General features: G+C 36.5%; 5 protein-coding genes across 5 annotated transcripts; 4 read left to right on the top strand and 1 right to left on the bottom strand.

Annotated features, from left to right (window-relative positions):
- The first annotated feature begins 584 nt into the window (after nt 1-584).
- Tsp_11641 (putative protein kinase domain protein) lies at nt 585-6,572 on the top strand. The gene is made up of 19 exons (XM_003371385.1): nt 585-761; nt 872-979; nt 1,046-1,165; nt 1,245-1,383; nt 1,477-2,618; nt 2,693-3,186; nt 3,768-3,866; nt 3,979-4,041; nt 4,153-4,251; nt 4,428-4,508; nt 4,577-4,685; nt 4,829-4,908; nt 4,967-5,105; nt 5,178-5,329; nt 5,393-5,465; nt 5,572-5,695; nt 5,783-5,823; nt 6,387-6,500; nt 6,522-6,572. Exons 1-19 carry the CDS (start codon nt 585-587, stop codon nt 6,570-6,572), a joined length of 3,405 nt encoding a protein of 1,134 aa, XP_003371433.1.
- Nucleotides 6,573-7,436: 864 nt separating this feature from the next.
- Tsp_11640 (myelin proteolipid protein) lies at nt 7,437-8,249 on the top strand. Its single transcript, XM_003371384.1, has one exon. It carries the CDS (start codon nt 7,437-7,439, stop codon nt 8,247-8,249), a length of 813 nt encoding a protein of 270 aa, XP_003371432.1.
- A 1,783-nt stretch (nt 8,250-10,032) lies between these two features.
- Nucleotides 10,033-12,518, bottom strand: Tsp_11639 (putative transcription factor Sp8 (Specificity protein 8)). Its single transcript, XM_003371383.1, has 3 exons — nt 11,920-12,518; nt 10,881-11,376; nt 10,033-10,131 (listed from the first exon to the last, which is right to left on the bottom strand). Exons 1-3 carry the CDS (start codon nt 12,516-12,518, stop codon nt 10,033-10,035), a joined length of 1,194 nt encoding a protein of 397 aa, XP_003371431.1.
- Nucleotides 12,519-12,699: 181 nt separating this feature from the next.
- Nucleotides 12,700-14,555, top strand: Tsp_11638 (hypothetical protein). The gene is made up of 6 exons (XM_003371382.1): nt 12,700-12,770; nt 12,856-12,960; nt 13,595-13,679; nt 13,788-13,864; nt 13,992-14,200; nt 14,515-14,555. The coding sequence occupies exons 1-6, from the start codon at nt 12,700-12,702 to the stop codon at nt 14,553-14,555; spliced, it is 588 nt and encodes a 195-aa protein (XP_003371430.1).
- A 2,243-nt stretch (nt 14,556-16,798) lies between these two features.
- Tsp_11637 (conserved hypothetical protein) lies at nt 16,799-17,910 on the top strand. Its single transcript, XM_003371381.1, has 5 exons — nt 16,799-16,911; nt 16,987-17,055; nt 17,284-17,350; nt 17,562-17,693; nt 17,776-17,910. The coding sequence occupies exons 1-5, from the start codon at nt 16,799-16,801 to the stop codon at nt 17,908-17,910; spliced, it is 516 nt and encodes a 171-aa protein (XP_003371429.1).
- Nucleotides 17,911-18,028: the final 118 nt, after the last annotated feature.

Raw genomic sequence — 18,028 nt, 5'->3', positions numbered from 1 at the left:
CATCATTTTTTCACGACCGCATCGTTCGGTCATGACCATGTTGTGCTGCTTATATTTTTTTTTGTCGTATTTTCAGCTTCAACAACAGCGCGTTCAGCTGCATGCCATATTGTGTCGAAAGCTTCTTTCTCTTGTTATATTTATTCAATTAATCACATTTTGGTATTATCCTTTTCACCAGTTCACTTGTAATTAATCATACATCTTTGAACGGTGATGATTATTCACATGCAATATATGAACATTTTATTATTTTGTTTTTTCTACCTCTCTCTCTCTCTCTCTCTCTCTCTCTAAATAATTTTTCTCACTTTTCATTTAATAAATTAACACTGAAGCAATTTAATTTAATTTAATGAATCAACGCCGACCCTGAAGCCTCGAACTCTGTCCCTGGCGTGTTTCACGACCTTGTGGACATTTTTCACTATACTGTACATAATTGGGTATCCTGTGGGAGTGATGAACGGACTCAAAAGCTTCTTCTTCTTTATTCCTCTTTATTGGCAGAGTTGGTTTTTCAGTTGACAGTAGTTTGTGCTTATTTTATTACTTTTTAGATATCAATTTAAATTATCAAAAAGATGGTGGACGAAACCACCGGTTCGGATGTTTCTTGTAAAACGGAAGATGAATTCAAGCGAGACTGTTTGTTCCACGTACCCGACGCAGATCATGCAAATCATCATTCGACAAATTACTCCAGGCAATCATTGCCTCGAAATTTGCGTCTCGAACAAGCCAATTCGGCTGATCAACAAGTAAATTTGCATTATCAATTATTTATTTCTTTGCGTTCACTCTTCTCGTACGTTTCTTTGATCGTTGTCATCATCATCATCTTCTTCTTCTTTTTCTTTTTTTTCAACAGCAATGGAAAGTCATTGCCAATGGATTCATTCCACAAAATACACGCTTTGGACCGTTGGTCGGTGTTGTCAACGATCAATCGACCGGTGAAAGCAAAAATTGTTGGAAGGTGATCAACTGCTAACTCTGTCCACTTATTTGCATTTTTCCATTACATCACTTCTACATCCTGCAGGTTTACCGATCTGTTGACGACTACTTCCACCTGGATTTGTCCGACCAATCTCGAAGCAATTGGATGCGCTTTGTCACTTTGCAATCCGACCCGGTAAAGCAGAACTTGGTCGCCTGTCAAGTACATCTTTTCAATCCACCTTGCACTCAAATATGCTAATGCTTTGCTTTTAAACCGTTTTTCCCTTCTTTTCCATCAGATTGAATCAGAAATCTACTTCTATTCAACGAAACCTATAGCCGCCGACACTGAACTTGTCGTTTGGTATTCTCGTGAATATGCCGCTCGTCTTGGCCATTTGCCCTGCAACGATTTGACCAAAATGAGCTTCACTATACGTGAGTATTATCTCTGTTGTTGTTGTTATTGTTTTGATTATGTAAAATTATCTGTGCAAATTGAACAACAAAATAAATGAAAATTCTTTTTAGGGGTAGAATTGGAAAAATCACAAGCGGAACAGGAAAAAACGCGCCACATTGTGGACAACAGTAATAATAATAATAATGATGATGATAATATGGCTCGAATGTCGTCGTCGCCGTGTTGCAGCGTGAAAACTAGCAATCTCGGCGACGAAGGCTATTGCAGCAACGAAATCTCCACCACACCGGCCAGCTATTACCAGCCGAGCAGCGACACCGACAGCGAAGGGAGCGTGGTGGAGTACGGTCGTCGGTTGGATCAGACAATTGTGAGGGAAATGGTCTCGCCCAAGGACGACGATCTCACCAAGCCAAAGAGCTCTTCCGACAAGCTACCGTCGGCCGTTGCCGTTGAGGATGTTGCCAGCGCCACTGTTGGTGACAGTCGCCCGAACAGACCCGGCGTGATTCGTGTGGTTCCAAAGCGACGGGCCCAGGTCGACCCTTCGACCGCAGGCGAGGCGTGCTCGACCGCGGGTCAGGCACTGAATTTCAACGCCGCCGACGACTCGTGGTTCCGCACTCGCAATTACCAGGGTCTGTTGTCCAACGGCCATTGCGACGTGCCGTCGTCTGAGGGCGGTGGCATTTTGTCGGCCAACAACGCCCAACTGCCCGCCTACGTGAAATCCATCTCTTCGACCGCATTCGGACATCTGCTGTGGAATGGTACCCACTTTGGCAATTTGCAGTGGAACAAATGGCACGGCTGCTATCAGCCGCTGTTTCCCCAGGCGTCGCCTTTCACCGGCGGACGGCAGTTGAGCGCGTTTTCGCCAATTCCGTCCCATTCCAACGGCGCTTTGGCCGGTTATCCATCTTTGAACGTACCGTTCGACCTGAGCTTCAGGGCTCACTTCCGCAATTCTGCCACGCCCGAAATTCAAACCGCCGCCCCCTGCAACGCTGACGTCGGCGGCTCGCCTGCCAAATGCCCACGCCGGCTCAGCACGACTGGCCAAAGTGGCGCCGCTGTCAACCGCGCCCACGGCAAGACCAGATACGAGTGTGATCAGTGTAGTAAAGTGTTTGGTCAGCTTTCGAATTTGAAAGTCCACATGCGCACTCACACCGGTGAACGACCGTTCAAATGCAACGTTTGCGGCAAAGAATTTACTCAACTGGCACATTTGCAAAAGCATAATCTCGTTCATACAGGTAAAACTGTTTTATCTCACATATATTACTGATTAGTTTATAAATAGGAAATTCAAGTATATAGACAGATGATGAATTAGAGATTCTACCTATATTTCCAAAGTTGCAAACATATCCAATAATCAATCCATCATTTACAGGGGAAAAACCACACCGTTGCGAAGTTTGCCACAAACGATTCAGCAGTACGAGCAATTTGAAAACCCACCTACGCTTGCACAACGGACAAAAGCCTTACGCTTGTGACGCTTGTCCTTCGAAATTTACCCAGTTCGTCCATCTGAAGTTGCACAAGCGCTTGCACACCAACGAACGACCGTACAACTGCAACACTTGCAACAAAAAGTACATCAGTCCGAGCGGTCTGCGAACCCACTGGCGGACCACATCCTGCAAACCGACGGCGGATATTTTCCAATACGCCTGTGCTGAGAACCACCATCAAGGCCAAGAAGACGTGCGCGGCAGGCAGTCGGAGAAGCTGAATTTCGAGATGGCTTTCAACGAAGAAAATCGTGTCTCCAGCACCACACCCGGATTCATGAGAAACGCCACTCCGTGCGTCTAGGAGATGTGCGATTGTGAAAAATATTTTTGCTTCTTTGTCAAGTATACACGAGTGTGTACAGTGATGTTTTATTTTTTCTGCTTTGTATTCATTGTTCGTATAATTTGCTTTCCATTAGCAAAATTTGTGATATTTGCATGCATTTATCTTTTTTTTTCTTGAAAAATAATCTCTAACCTTGTTCGTTTGAAACAACGGCTATTAGCAAAATTGGATGTTCGTTCAATCAGAGAATCTTCTTTCACTAATGGACTTCCCCGTTGTATATTCATTGGACTGTTGTGATGTTATTTATGTGTTTGCTTTTTGTTCGTTTCGTGAAAGATTTATAAAATACAAAATAAAGAAGTGCATAAATTTATTATTTTTGTTTTTATTCTATTCTTTTATGTTTTTCGTTTTGTTTTCAACATTTTCATGATAAAATCAATGCATGCAAAAAGACTTTAAAGTAGCGTGTTACTGGCTAAATATGGTACGAAGTGCATGTAGTACGAATTTTAAAGTGAGATTTGTTTAAATTTAAACAATTTTCATTTTAACAATAGTTTAAATTATTTATGCTTTTAAGGGCCGTGCTATCGCGGGTCGTGTTATTTGTTGTTGTAGTAGGCTTGGAGTTGGTGAGCTTTGAATTGTGCAGTGTGATTACAGAGACATTACAAGTAATGTGGATTTTTTTTAATTTTAATTTCACTACTATTTAACACTTGCGCTGTTCCTGTTGTATACAAGTGATTTTAGTATCATTCAAGTTCGAATAAATAACTTCACTTTTTCAGGATGGAAGAGAAGAAGAGCTTGAAGACTGACGAATGGAAACCATTTGATGGACGAGTACGCAGGTAAGTTTAAACAGTCCAGACTACTTTGTGCGATATCCGTTTTCAACTTTTGTCCATTTTTTCTTGTCAAATGTATTTATAAGTACTAATTTATTTATGTTAATTTTTTAGCACGAAAGCAGCAAACAAAGTAGCCAAGAAGAGCAATCTTGATAATTTGATGGAAGTGTCGTTTGCTGAGAAAGTTACTGAAGATAATGCCCGTTTAGAGTAAGCTTTCTTCTACGACATTCATACTTTTTTTATTTTGTTTCTTCAAAAATTTACACAAATAGCATCTGGTCTGAACAGCGCGTTTTTATCTCAAAATTCCATCGTGCACAAATGCTTTTTAAATAAACTATGCATTTCATTGTAATAAATGGAATTTAATGTGCATATTTTAGAAAGCAGGCCTTAGAAGAAGTGATGGAAAGTATTATTTTGAACATGAAGGCGCTGTCTCTCTGTAATGAAATTAAGGGAAAGTAAAGTTTGCTCATATATTTATTCATATTTCTTTATTATTGACATAATTTATTATTATTATTTAAAGAAAGCTTAGATTTGGAGATTTTACGATGTGCAAACAGATTGGTCGTGGTCAATTTGGTCGAATATTCTTATCTTTTTACAAAAATAACAAAAAGTATTATGCGTTAAAAGTAAGTATTGTTATAGTGCATTAAAATCAGTACTGTTGTTTTCTCAAGCTGGACTAGATTATCATCGTCTCATTTTTGTATTTATTACAAATACAATGATGAACGCTAAATTCAATTTGAATATCATTTGATTTTATTTGTAGACTTTGAATTTGGAAAATGCACTGAAAAAAATGCCTTATTCTTATATAGAACAGGAAGTCAATTTGCATTCGAAATTGGAGTGAGTTTGCATTTTATTGTAAGCTATTTTTCAGTTTTCTGAAATGTTATTTTTCTAGCCATCCACATATCATTCAATGCTACAATACTTTTTTTGTGGATAAATATCTGGTGTTTGTTTTGGAACTTGCACCCTATGGTTCATTGAGTAAGCAGCTAAAAAAAGGAGTACCTCTGACAGAAGAAGTTGCTTTAAATGTATATATATATATATATATCTTGCTAATTTGAATTTAATTTTTTTGTAAATTGATCAAAATTGTCGTTTAGTATATGCATCAGATTGTCAGTGCGCTTCAGTACTTGCACAGTAAGGGTTATATTCACCGGGATGTTAAACCGGATAACATCTTGGTTGATGCATCTGGTAAACTAAAGCTGGCAGATTTCGGACTGGCAGCTGATTTTAGAAAGAAAAAGAAGTAAGCTTTTCATAACATCACGGATATAGATTGAGACGCGTCATGTTAAAATTGCACATTTAGGCACCATACGTACTGTGGAACTGCGCGATACATGTCACCGGAAGTTATTGGACGTCAAGCTTATGATGAAAAGGTTAAAAATTATTGGAATTTTTATCTTTTACTATTTAAATATTGCATCTTTTTACAATTGCATTTGATTTGAAATTTCATCTTAATAATAATGCAATTATTTGCAGGTCGATGTTTGGGCATTGGGTATTTTACTTTACCAATTTTTGGTTGGTAATGTGCCATTCGACGGGAGCACAAATCAAGAAGTCACTTCCAATGTGCGTAACAAGGAATTGGTTATTCCAGATGGTTTGTCTGAAGAAGCGAAGGATTTGATTAAAAAGGTATTTAAATTGGAAAAGCTTTTTTGCATTTTACAAAAAACTTCTGTTTCAGCTGTTGACAAAGGATCCGAAGAAGCGCATATCGTTGTCAAAGTTAATTCAGCATCCTTGGATGCAGTCCGGAAAGTCTTCAACTTAAAAATTGTTTGTTCAAAATATCTGTTACTGATTTTACACTTTATGTGTATTTCTCATTCATCAGTTTCATTATCTAATCATTGAAATGTATCGACTATATTTATTTTTATCGAATATATTAAGCAATCATTTTAATTTAAAAACTAATATTGTTGTTATTTCTGTATGAAACGTTCATGCAATAATTATGAAAAAATTTATTCAAAAATTAAAACTGATGCCATTTAAATTAACGAAAACATCTGTTCTTTTTCCATTTTATAGACTTTTGAGCGTGAACATTTTTCGTCACTAGATAATACACACATGCATGCTTGTCGTATGTTGTTGTTCAACAAATACAATCTTGCAATCTGTGCGAATAATTAATTTGAACATTGTGCTTAAACTGGTGTGAAATTTTGTGAATAAAATTTTATTTTCATAATATCCTATGTTATTATTATTATTGTATTGATTTGAGAAAAAATGAGAGTAGAATTTTTAGTTTTGAAAATTGGTTTTTTTTTTGGTTGCAGATGCAGAAGTTTGCAACAGCTGAATTCAAGCATTCCATCTGCAGGCAGTTGAGCGTGCAAAAATTAGACGTGCAACAACACGCTGTTGATCAAACAAAAAAATATGTGTTCAACGTTTGTTCTTGTTGTATTTAGCTCCGCTTGGTGAAACAACATCTTGAAGCATTCGAAGCAAATATTAAATAGACTATTAATAGCGAAGGTTAAAAAGACTGAAAGGAAATTGATCTACAAGAAAAATGTTCTATACTGCGCGTAGTGTTTTCCTGTTTTATGAAATTAATAATCCCGAGTAGCTTTGTGGTTGAAGTGGAACTTCGTTTGAACTGAAGACCCCTTCTCTGACCCATTGACCCGGACTGTCGCTTCTTCACGGAAAAATTTCACACTGAACGGCCAGTCCATCTGGGTTAGACAAATTACTTGGACTGCTAAGCAGACGTGAGACAGTTAAGTTAATTGATCTGGAACTGGACAACGCTTCCAGTCAAGCGAGCAAGTTGGTCTGGATTTTTTCTGCTTTCTTCATCATCATCATCATCTTCACGCTGCGCGCAATACGAGGAAGACCAGAGAGAATCCCACTGCTGCTGCTGCTGTGTCAAGGATGTTAACAGTTATTCGTCAGTTCGCATCAATTTAATACCAGCAATGTAATAAGTAGCTTCCGTTGTGTTTTTTGTTTTCAACCAATCAAAGAAAAGAAAATCACAAAACACTATGCAAGCACAGTGTTGTTTATAATCATTCGCAGCCAATAACAGTGTTCAATAAAGTGACAAATCATTTTGTCAATAAAAATAAAGAATGTCAGAACATACATCTGACATTTTTCGTCACATTAACAACAACAGCTCGCGTTGTTGTCGTCGTCGTCGTTGTCGTAGTCTTTGCATTTGTTCTTTGCTGTCTATTTTTGCATTGGTTATTCTGCATACAATTCTCGGTATTTATTCTAGGCTGCTTGCGCTTTTGGCTGCTTCCAAGATCACATAAGCTTGCAGTAGCTGTGGTTGGCAAGTCGCCTGCCTGCTTGCCAACAATGCAAGCATGTCGTGCATGGGCAAAGGGGCATTTCCGGTTGGTTCGTTCGTGGCTTTGGTCGTCTGCTGGTTGGGGGTAGCGGTGTTCTGTTTGAAAATGTACGGCGGTGTTGAAGCGATGGAAGAATTAGCCAGCGACGTGTTCGCTTTCCTGCTACCTTGGACGGAGCGTGTCAAATTGGCGCTGATCGTTCTAGCCGGTGTAATGCTGGCGACCACATCGGCCATGTGTTTGGTCGGCTTTTTTGCCACCAGGCATTTGGAATGTGCCTACAAGGGGCGCCCTTCGAGTTGCCTCTGCTCAAGACTTGGCAGTCGTCTCGCGTGTGCCTTGTTCTGGTCACTGACGTACGTTTTGAATATCTGCTGGCTTGGTATACTTTGCGTTGTTGTGGTGCTCATATCCGCGTTTCTATTTTTCACGCCGATCTGCTTGCCTCAAGTGGGCTTGGAAACTGAACGCTGTTTCAATTTTTCTCTCGTTTCCCTGCTCATGGCACGCGGGAACCAAAAAGCCGCCGTCAGTTTGATTCTCTGCGGTGACCCGGTCAGCAAATTTTGCAAACTCACCCAAGTTTTCGCTCCTTGGTATTGGAGTGCCTTGATCGGCTGTGTAGCCGTGCTTCTCGGCTTGTCTCATTTCAACGGTTGCCTTGCGGCTAATTTTGCCCACGTCAAACACGCCTGCAGGTACAGAAAGTTGCGCAATAATAGATCAGTTTCGTTCGCCAGATCAGCCACACCCTTGCAACACAAAGTTGTTCTACACGACGGCAACGTCGAACCGACCGTGCTCAAGATGACCGCCGATCACGTTTGAACAACATATCCGCCCACAGACAAACACGAAATAAGCAAAGCAAGTTAACATTTCTATTAATTTTTCTTCTCTTTTACTGTTTTCTTTCTCTTCTCATGACGGTGTTGTTTCTCTTCTTTTTTTTCAATAAAAATTAAAAGCTTCAATTCGTCATATTCCATAATATTGAAAATTTTTCATTCTTGTCTAATAATTACTTTTTTTTCTGGAATTTGTGTATCAATTTGTGGATTTCCCTTTTCTTCAGTGTAAAATGTTTGAACAGCAAGCAGTGTCATTCCATCATCACCTATGCTGCGTCATATTTCTTTATTCTTGTGCATGCATTGATTTGCAATATTTGTCATACCAAAAGCATTACGTAATACTTTGTAACTGTACTCTGGACATTTTACAGAAGGAAATTCATTAGGTATTATTATTATTATTAATATTAGTATTAGTATTAGTATTATTTCAATACAGGAACAGTTAAATTGAATAACATATGATTTTGCTTTGTTCATTTGCACACGCTGTACATTGTGTAGGAAAGCCATTACGATTACAATACGCTGATATGGTAAGTAAAGTAGAAATGTGATCATGTGATATTTAAATTTCCATGTACGGACAAATAATCAAACAGATGTTCCCAAATAGATAAATTACAACAACTTCGTGTGAAACTTTCATCTCAGCTTTCACAAATTGGTGAATGAATCATTTTGTATAGATAGAAATTGTCATTTTTCGCAACTATAAAATAATGAATTCAACCAAGGACTTGGTGAAAAGTGCAACATTCTTCAGTAGCGGTAGTAGTAGCATTATTCTATGCAGAATGTTCGGTGTCGGCCTTGCCAAGAAGTGAAATTTCGTAGGCGTAAAATATTTCAGGTCATACGAGCAGGTTTTAATAAAATACTACCCTGGGTAATCTTACAGGGCTGTAATTAAGCTCGCTGTTTACGAAATTTAATTTGTTGTGTCAAAATTTTTCCTCACCACAAAACAAGTATCTTCCCAAAAGCACTATTGAAAAATAGTTCAAAAATTGTACTTTATAAAATTAATAGCACAAGAAAAAATTTTTTTCTTCTTCTTAATCAAGTCACGTTGTATTTCCTATTACTTACTTACTGTAGGTTTTGTTCTTAAGCAAGATTAAATTAGTTTTGAATGTTTGGAATTCAAAATAATAATAATAATAATTAATCACTTTATCATCGTTCAATTTTAATTTTTTTTTGATACATATCAGTTTGTTTTATGCTTCTCTATGATTTCCTTGTTAAATGATCAATTTGTATCGTTCAAAGTTCATCAACCTGCATCGTAAAGGAAAAGTGAAATTTCCAAACGACAGAATAAATAGTCTGTCTATCAATGATCTCAATTAAATTATATTACAACTTTGAACTTGCACAGTGCTTTCAATATGACTCTACTTTTTGTGTTATTTGAAAAATACAACAACTAAAAAACTATTTGAGCACTATTTTCCAGATGCTGCATCGCAAGGAATTAATGATACTACAATGTGATATAGGTAGGGATGATGAAAAATATCATCTCCAATGGCAGTTGAATTTCCGAATAACTACTACACTACTACTACTACTACTACTAATAATAATAATAATAATAATAATAATAATTTGAAATTAATTTTTTTTAATGTTTTAATGCTGATCTGGTAGAAATTCTCCATCATCATTATAAACTTCTGCAAATTCAGGACATTATGTGGGTGAGTAAGGTAACTCATCCAAATAACAAGTGACACATATTTTACTTTCTTTCATCCAAATATGGGTCGAATTTCAGCACTGTTCAAGTAAGATTGCAATGACCGCATTTTATTTTTTAATCTTTCATCTCTACATGTGCAAAGCAACACCTTGAATATAATAATTAATTATCAAATGATTTGGTGAAAATTGTACGGTGAAATTTTCAATAATATTTCTACATTTCAATGTTGAATCGTGTTGAAGAATAATTTTGGCAAACTTTTCTTCATCGATACTTTGTCAGTCATTTAAAATAGGCCATACTGGATGCAGTTAAAAGTATATTGTCCAAAACTGAAGCTTTTCAAGCAACGTCTCTACACTGACTGCCAGGAGAGACATCACATCTAAACATTACATATAAATTAATAATTTTTCATTGCAAAATGCTTGCATAAAGGTAATTCATGTAATTTGTAGATATTATTTGTTGTTAAAAATCTTCTCATAAAAAAGTCATGATTGTGCAGAATCATATATCATTTCTTATGCATTTCATCAAGTCTTTAAGTTATTGATATGTTAACGATGGACTGCGTAGCACGAAGCTATGTATCGTTAACTATCGAACTTGTGAATGGAAATATATTTTTCTTTTCTTTTCTTTTCAGTAATGAAACTGTGATAACGATTTTAAAACGGATTATTTAACTTTGAACTTTATTGTATTGAATAATTTACACTGAATAATACTGAACACAGTTTTTAATGATCACGAATGAATTTAGTTAGAGAATACAGAAAATTGCTAACGTACTTGCTTGCTTGCTGTAGTGTGTGACAAAAATTTATATTAAAGACGAAGTTCACAGTTGGAAGGAGAGTCAGTTTTAAGATGAGACTGCTGAGCACAGACGTCTTTATTTGGAGAATTTGCTGTCGGTGAAGCATAAATTTCAGATGTCATAGGCATGTCAGAAGAATTTGAAGTGCTAAGAGATGTATTCTGATCTCTGCTCGACTGGGATGTTTCGTTTGAACTGACTGCGGTTATCTTCTCGTCAGAATGAATTTTCAAATGCTTTTGCAAATGGTCACTACGGACAAAGCGTTTGTTGCATGACGGACAAGCAAATCGCTTTTCGCCTGTATGTGTTCTCAGATGACGTTGTAATTCATCACTTCTGGTGAACCGTTTACCGCAGAAAAGCCAGTTGCAAACAAACGGTCGTTCACCGGTATGCCAACGTAGGTGGGCCTTCAAATGTGAAGTCTTGTTGTACACTTTTCCACAGCCCGGAATGTGACAACTATGAATCATTTTTTTGCGCAGTTGAGCACCAGCTGGGCCAAGTCGTTCTGCTTCTTGGCAGTTGGGACAATCACAGTTTGAACGATTGGTCGAATTATACCTTTAAAATATTGAGTTCAGTATTTAGCAATAGAAATTTGACTAATTGTTCTTAAGCACTGAACACTAAGATAATGATCATCAAAGATTATCTTCAAGAAATAATGGAATATTTTCATTTGTTGGCTACTTCATGGAAGATTTATATGGCTTATGTATTTAAATAAAGCTATCCCAGTTGAAACATCCTCTGCTATAAATCCGATAAGTAATGGTCCCAGAAGTAAAGGAGAAACAAATTAAATTCACATTGTCTTTTAAAAGTGGGATAGCAGTAATTTTATAGAAAATAATATCATCAATATTCTATTAAAATACTGATAATAATGAGTTTTGTAATAGATTCTTTTGTAATTCTGCAATGTACTTGAAGCTTTTGACCCATTATAATGTTCATAGTGGCTAGCAAAAGATGCTTCTTATCAAGCGTAAGATAATAATAACAATAATAAAATGGTGATTATGAACATTAAAAGTCGTGCATTTGCGCATGCAGTTAATAAAAATGACTGCTATGCAATTGTTACTTTAATAATATTCTTACCGCTTGACGGTGGGTAGAGATTTTGAAGGACTGATCATTTGGCCACTGGGCAGAAATGAAAAATTTGGTTGATTAAGAGCAGGACTGAAACCACTTGCATTCTGTGGACCATATTCCATAGATGATGGATGATGATGATGGTAAGGTGCAGGACGCATCGATGAAGTTGCATCTAGCCAACTGCTAGAACCACCATGAAAATCCCACCAGCTACTGCCTGATGGATTAACTGCGTGTGCAGCAGTTCCATGTAGCCAGTTGCTTCCAGGATATGGACTGTAAACTGCAGTTGTAAGCGCAGGGGTTGTTGGAATGGATGTGTTTCCTGGCTGAAACATTGTTGACAATTCAGCGGTAAATCCACTTCCTGCAGTTGGTGCATTCTGAGTTAGCACTGAAGAAGAATTACAATAGGAAAGCATGGACAAATCAGACGCATTGCTGACGGGCAATTTCTTCCATGGCTGAAAGCTACTACTTTTCCCTGCCAAACAACTAGTAGTGGTAGAACTGTTGGTAAAATTTAGCGTAGAGCTGCTTTTGCTGTTCACTGCACGATTGCATTGGGATGTCAACATTGCCAACGGATTCTGGCCCATCGAATGATCCTAAATGAGAGAATGCTAGCGTATTGGAGTTCGTTGACAATAATATTCATTTTCAAACTGCTTAAATGCACATTATATTGACAACATTTAATTCTTATACTGAGGCAATTACTCAATAGCCGTTGGCCTGAGCTAATGAATTTAGCTCCAAGAAAGAGCTCAATAGACGAAAATGAAGCTGGCTATAGGGTCAATAGTGTCCGACAGAGATCTCTTGTCATTTTCGTTGGACATGACACAGAAGTATTCTGACCCCAGCAATGAATCGAGGAAATCTCGTCTGCGTTCATTAGCTGAAATATTTTAATCTTTTCTGTTGAAAATTCAGCAGTGCTGATGTAAACAAAGTGCATAAAGCTAATCTAAAGCTTAGCATTCCCTATATCACTGATGTTTCTGATGCGAACGGTCACTCAGTTGTAAAGGAATACAGGTTACGTTAAAAATATAGCTGCGCACTGGTTTCCAATACTGCCTTTTCAAGTATGATGCTTTTTGCTTTTGCTGGTAGTTCATTTAACATTAGTGCAGATGATTTGCTTTCTATATAAATAAGTGGACTTTATGATGATCTTTTTATTCACTGATCATTTAAACGTAAAAAATGCGCTTTGCGTGGAAAATAGAATAGTCAAAAGATCACCGACTGCTAATTATTTAAGTTATGCTTTACAAAAGACCTTGTACAGATGAAATTAATTATTTTTTGTTGGAAATGAATTTTGATTTAGCTGTGATCAACATTTATACTGGGTCATACTTTGCATTCCTAACGTCTCTTTCTGTTTGTATGATGAATAAATTAACTTAAGAATATCAAGAAATAAAAATTCAAGTTGTGCTATAAGCAGAAAGACAATTTTACAAGTTAAAAATTAATCCACGAAAATAAAGGTCTCTCAATTTGTTATTAATATGCTTCTGAACAATCTGAAGTTATCTGAAGTAAAAGTTTTAATTGATATTTTCCAAGCTCAGTGTTGTACAGTTTTCAATGAACATTAATTTTTGTTCATAACAACATTTGTTTATGCAATAAGAAAATGCAAATTTATTTTACTTACGAGGCTAGTTGAAGCAGTTGCTATAGCCATAGTGAAAATACAAAGCAGTGCCGCTGAAGGTGACTTGCCTTTAGCAGAGTGCTTCAAGGTATATTTTTAAGGTAAACATTAAACAGATACAAACTTGGTGAGCTCTTTTTTCAACCTGTTATTGAACGTTTATTGCCAACCGGCCAAATTTATTGCAGTTTTATAGACGAATTTTCCAAAGCAAGACAATAATATCAGAAAATGGGCTTGTGAGCAAGAAAATGTACAGGCCGTGATGGGCCTGTTTGAGATAATAAAGTCTGTCTGAAACAACTACATTCTCTGCTGTTGTTATTTTTGACAATGAAGAACACCTTGTAGAATAAAAATGCGTCACATGGCTCTGACATGCTAATAAATGAAAATGAAGTGAAGCAGACCATGTGGCGCTAAGCCATTGCTATGATCAAATAAGGAACAATGGTCTCTACTTTGACAAGGTTTTCATTTGGCAATTTGGCAAAGCCGTAACTGAGCCAGATTTGCTTATCGTAATATGTCTGGCCTGCTCAGCAGGTTGCGACCTTTCACAGCTTCTCTGCACTGCAAACATTCCCGAAAAACATACACTATGGTATCGTAAAATTTCGATCAAAAACCTGTTGACCATAATACTGATCCGTGCTTAATCCACATGCTCTATCACGTAATCATTGTAGTTATTGTAGACAACTGCCCATTCTTGAGTAACCCGTCTGATTTTATGGCATTATTTTAAAAAGATTGTGACAAGTTTAAAATTCCTATGAAAACTGCTTTTTTATTGGTTTCAAAAATTAACTGTGCAGTGCATATGAATTTTACAACCAGTGTCATAAGTTTTGTCAAATTAGCTGCTCCAGTTAACACTAGCTCTAGTGATGGATTTTTTAAATAATTTTTCGATTCTACAGTTCTTCTATTCCAGGGAATATCTGAAGGTGTGATTCTGTGAGAAATTATGCAATTTATTTACATCGGAAATGAAACAATACTCATTAATGTCTTTTCACTTAACGCCAACAATTCAGCCAACCTCACGGAAAAGATAATTATCACCGCACGGTGTAAGCCTAATCAGCATAAGCTAGAGTGACGAATAATATCCAGCTAAGCGCTGACCTTTTTCTACAAAAGAAGCTCGCTCAGCGGTCGGTTTCTTTTTTAAAATAATATTACAAAAGTGAAAGGTCAGTATATTATGACGCTGTACCTGCTGTCAAACCAGCGATGGTGATCTAATAGGTTTTATAATTTGCCTTGGTTATCTTCACTCTAGGCTTCACAGGTAAATTTTTGTTCTGCTCTTAATTGAATAATTATTCTCTTAGCAAATTTTTTTTACACAGTTTCCGTGTGTGTTTTTAAATTATTTTACTAAAATATGAAATAGAATATTTATTATATGATGAAAAATTGCAATCTTTTCCCCCTTATCAACTGATAACTTCACTTACCATATTATTATGTGTTGAAATGAAAGCAGAACAATACCAAAAATGTTTGAAAATATCATATGAAGTTACAGTAAACTAGTCATGATTGCAGTGTCAGTGATTTAAGTTATAGCGAAAATGAAAAGTCAAGCTACTAACTAAGTCACAAAAAGATCGCTTTGGGCCAATAGGCTGCTTTTTGTATACGGTCGTCAAGCGACGACTTTGAACAAGAAGCTTCTAGTTATCCAATTCGATGATCACAAACAACCCTTATTTTTAACGATTTATTTAACTAATTATGAATGTTAGACGTTGGTACATTATAATTTCCTGAAACGTTGTTCAATGTTGGTGATCATCCTAATTGCTCGTTGGCACCTCACTGCCGTCGATGGCAAAGCTATCTTATTGCTGAGTCACGTATGCCACTTTCAAAGAGCAGCACCTGCAAGCAGCGGCAAGGTTCGTCGGCGCGGAAATGATTACCCGTCATTATGTTGCTCCTTTCGCATGGACGAGCGTTGCCTGGTGTACTGGTCGATCAAATCTAGGTGAAGCGGCCGCCAAAGAGGAAGCCGCACCGCTAGCGTCGGCTGCTTAAAGTGCGCGTCTGTCTCAGGCAACGATTTTCAACTACGTTTGCCTAATGCAAACGGAAGAAAAGTGTTAAGCAAAAGTCAAACTCCAATTATACCATCCACCGCTAATAACTACTTACAACACAATTGTTTGAAAACAAAGACTCTTTTATCAAGTATACGGTAGTAGTTGATGTTTCGCAAAGCAAGAAGTAGCCGTTTATCAGCAGTTGTAATTCAACTGCCATCTACTGCTGCTGCTGCTTCCTCTTCCTCAATCATTTTATAAAAGAAGAATAAATTAGAACAATTTGTTTCAAAAATATATTTTACAAGCAAAAAATGGTTCCTATTTAACAGAAAAATTTTAATGTTGACAATTTCATTTGAAATTAAATAAGTAAATACATCTATGTATCATTATAATAGCAGTTTTCATTTTATAAGAAAAAAAATTTGTCATCAGATAAAATAGAGGCTTTGTTTGTGGAAATATTTATTGAAATATGTTTATTTTTATCTTTTTTAAATATATTTGTAACTAAAATTTTTTTCTTTAATTCACTTGAAGCATACATTTCTTAGTAATATGCTTTCATTGTTAAAAAAACACTAATTATATTAAAATTAGCTTATGTTTTATTTCAAAGTACTTTTCATTTCAACTTATTTCTACTATTTATTATGGAAACTAAAAATGACAAATAATTCATCACATCATATATTATTTTCCTTTTGGCGACTCGTTTGCCATGCAAATACTGAACTTACTCATCACTGTTGCAAATGGAAGTTTTGAATGTTGATGTTTTCTTTTAATTAATTTGAAAAGCAATTCAAATAAATATTTATTTTATTTGCATATAATTTTCACTTCAATTATGACTTTTTCTTATTTTTATTTTTGATTTATCACATGAATTTTCAAATATTCATGCTGCAAATGGTTGTTGGAGTTTGCGTCCGTTGGAAGTGAAATTTGCATATGGTAATTTTGCACTGCGTGAACAACGATACTCATTGTGGGTTGTGTTGTCGGGACGCAGTGAGTTGCGTATTAACAAGAGAGCGAGGAAGAATTTTCTGAACAGATGCAACAGAGTTTGTTTGCCAATCCTGTTGCTTCAATCTCAGGAGGAAAATTTCTAATCTACTACGTACCCAAGAAGCGTTAATTAGAGATGTCCGAAGGTCGTACGAGTGGAATTAATCATCATGAAAAATTAATGATAACAACTAGAGTGCTTATTTTTTGGCGCAAAAGTGAAGTAAAAAAAATTTTAACACAAAAAAGGTTTTAATTTTTTGTTCCATTAAAATTATACCATTTATAATGATGGTGATGCATTAGTTTTGTTTAAAATTTCAGTTGGACGACAAGATTGCGATTTGATTGCTTTCAATTTTCGCCTGCAGAAGCAAGCAGTGACGTCATTAGGTGAGTATTTTTCTTCGGTTCTTGAGTAAAGTAGGAATGAAGATGAATAAATTTCCTTGCAGCTGTTTAAAATAGACGATTTAAACGCTTTATCATGCTTAAAACAAAATTCCATATACAAAACAAAGAATTTAAATTACACGCAAAATAACTGTACAAAATTGTGAAAGTTGTTTTGAATAATCATCTAGAATTAACAAGATGTACATAAATTTTCTACAATTTTAGTTTTGTGTATGAAGATAAATTTATTGAAAAGAAAAAGAAAACTTTTGTCAATAATTCAATGTTTGCCGTATGCTAGTTACACAACGCATAAGCTAGCTAACAGGTACGGCAGAGAAGAATCCAGATTTTAGTTGCGCTAAAGAGAAAAAGCATTGAGTTGTTAGTTTGAAGGCAAAGTGGAATTGGATGCATGGTAGTTTTTCTTCGACACTCTGGTCATGGTAGTGATGAGGCGAAGTATTTTCTTGATCAAGCATAAATAAAATGAAAAACAGCAGTTGGGGGACAAACGTAACCAGAATTGCAATAGTTCCGCATTGCAGAGTACTCACGGAATATGCGAGGAACAAGCGACGTTTTCTTGCCAACTGACTGCTGCTCTGGCCATTCGTTTTCGTTCTAAACAAAAAGTCAACAAGAACAGCTGTTGAACGTTAGCTGTAGCTTTGATGCATAACGTAGGCGAAAACAACTTTAGCTAATAGCTAACAGCTTACTACTAATATTGCTATTGCTGCTGTTGCTGCTGCTACTACTACTATTACTACTACTACTACTACTACTACTACTACTGCTACTGCTGCTGCTGCTGCTGCTGCTGCTGCTGTCGCCAAGAGTAGTCTTTGAATTTGTTGCTGCTTTGTGCACATCATCACTGCTACTAACTAACGAACTGGTCTTGCTTAGTCGTTGTGCATATCACACGCGCTCCATTCATATTCATTCTTCCACTGACAACTACTGA

This window comes from Trichinella spiralis (assembly GCF_000181795.1).
Source record: "Trichinella spiralis strain ISS 195 chromosome Unknown Scfld9, whole genome shotgun sequence".
Classification (NCBI taxonomy): Eukaryota; Metazoa; Nematoda; class Enoplea; order Trichinellida; family Trichinellidae; genus Trichinella; species Trichinella spiralis.
Note: the sequence above shows the minus strand (reverse complement) of the source record. Positions and strands in the feature narration are given on the sequence as shown.

Bases quoted from the DNA above. Each gene is read 5' to 3' on its own strand.
- Tsp_11641 (XM_003371385.1), top strand. From the start codon at position 585: ATGGTGGACGAAACCACCGGTTCGGATGTTTCTTGTAAAACGGAAGAT. The intron at 4,252-4,427 runs GTAAGCTTTCTT...TGCATATTTTAG, and splicing joins GAAGATAATGCCCGTTTAGA to AAAGCAGGCCTTAGAAGAAG. The intron at 4,686-4,828 runs GTAAGTATTGTT...TTTTATTTGTAG, and splicing joins AAAAGTATTATGCGTTAAAA to ACTTTGAATTTGGAAAATGC.
- Tsp_11640 (XM_003371384.1), top strand. From the start codon at position 7,437: ATGTCGTGCATGGGCAAAGGGGCATTTCCGGTTGGTTCGTTCGTGGCT.
- Tsp_11639 (XM_003371383.1), bottom strand. From the start codon at position 12,518: ATGGGCCAGAATCCGTTGGCAATGTTGACATCCCAATGCAATCGTGCA. The intron at 11,377-11,919 runs GTAAGAATATTA...AATATTTTAAAG, and splicing joins TCTCTACCCACCGTCAAGCG to GTATAATTCGACCAATCGTT. The intron at 10,132-10,880 runs GTCTGTGCTCAG...ATTATATTCAAG, and splicing joins CAAATTCTCCAAATAAAGAC to GTGTTGCTTTGCACATGTAG.
- Tsp_11638 (XM_003371382.1), top strand. From the start codon at position 12,700: ATGAAGCTGGCTATAGGGTCAATAGTGTCCGACAGAGATCTCTTGTCA. The intron at 12,771-12,855 runs GTATTCTGACCC...TTGAAAATTCAG, and splicing joins TCGTTGGACATGACACAGAA to CAGTGCTGATGTAAACAAAG. The intron at 12,961-13,594 runs GTTACGTTAAAA...TTTACTTACGAG, and splicing joins TCAGTTGTAAAGGAATACAG to GCTAGTTGAAGCAGTTGCTA.
- Tsp_11637 (XM_003371381.1), top strand. From the start codon at position 16,799: ATGTCCGAAGGTCGTACGAGTGGAATTAATCATCATGAAAAATTAATG. The intron at 17,351-17,561 runs GTATGCTAGTTA...GAAAAACAGCAG, and splicing joins TCAATAATTCAATGTTTGCC to TTGGGGGACAAACGTAACCA. The intron at 17,694-17,775 runs GTCAACAAGAAC...AATAGCTAACAG, and splicing joins GTTTTCGTTCTAAACAAAAA to CTTACTACTAATATTGCTAT.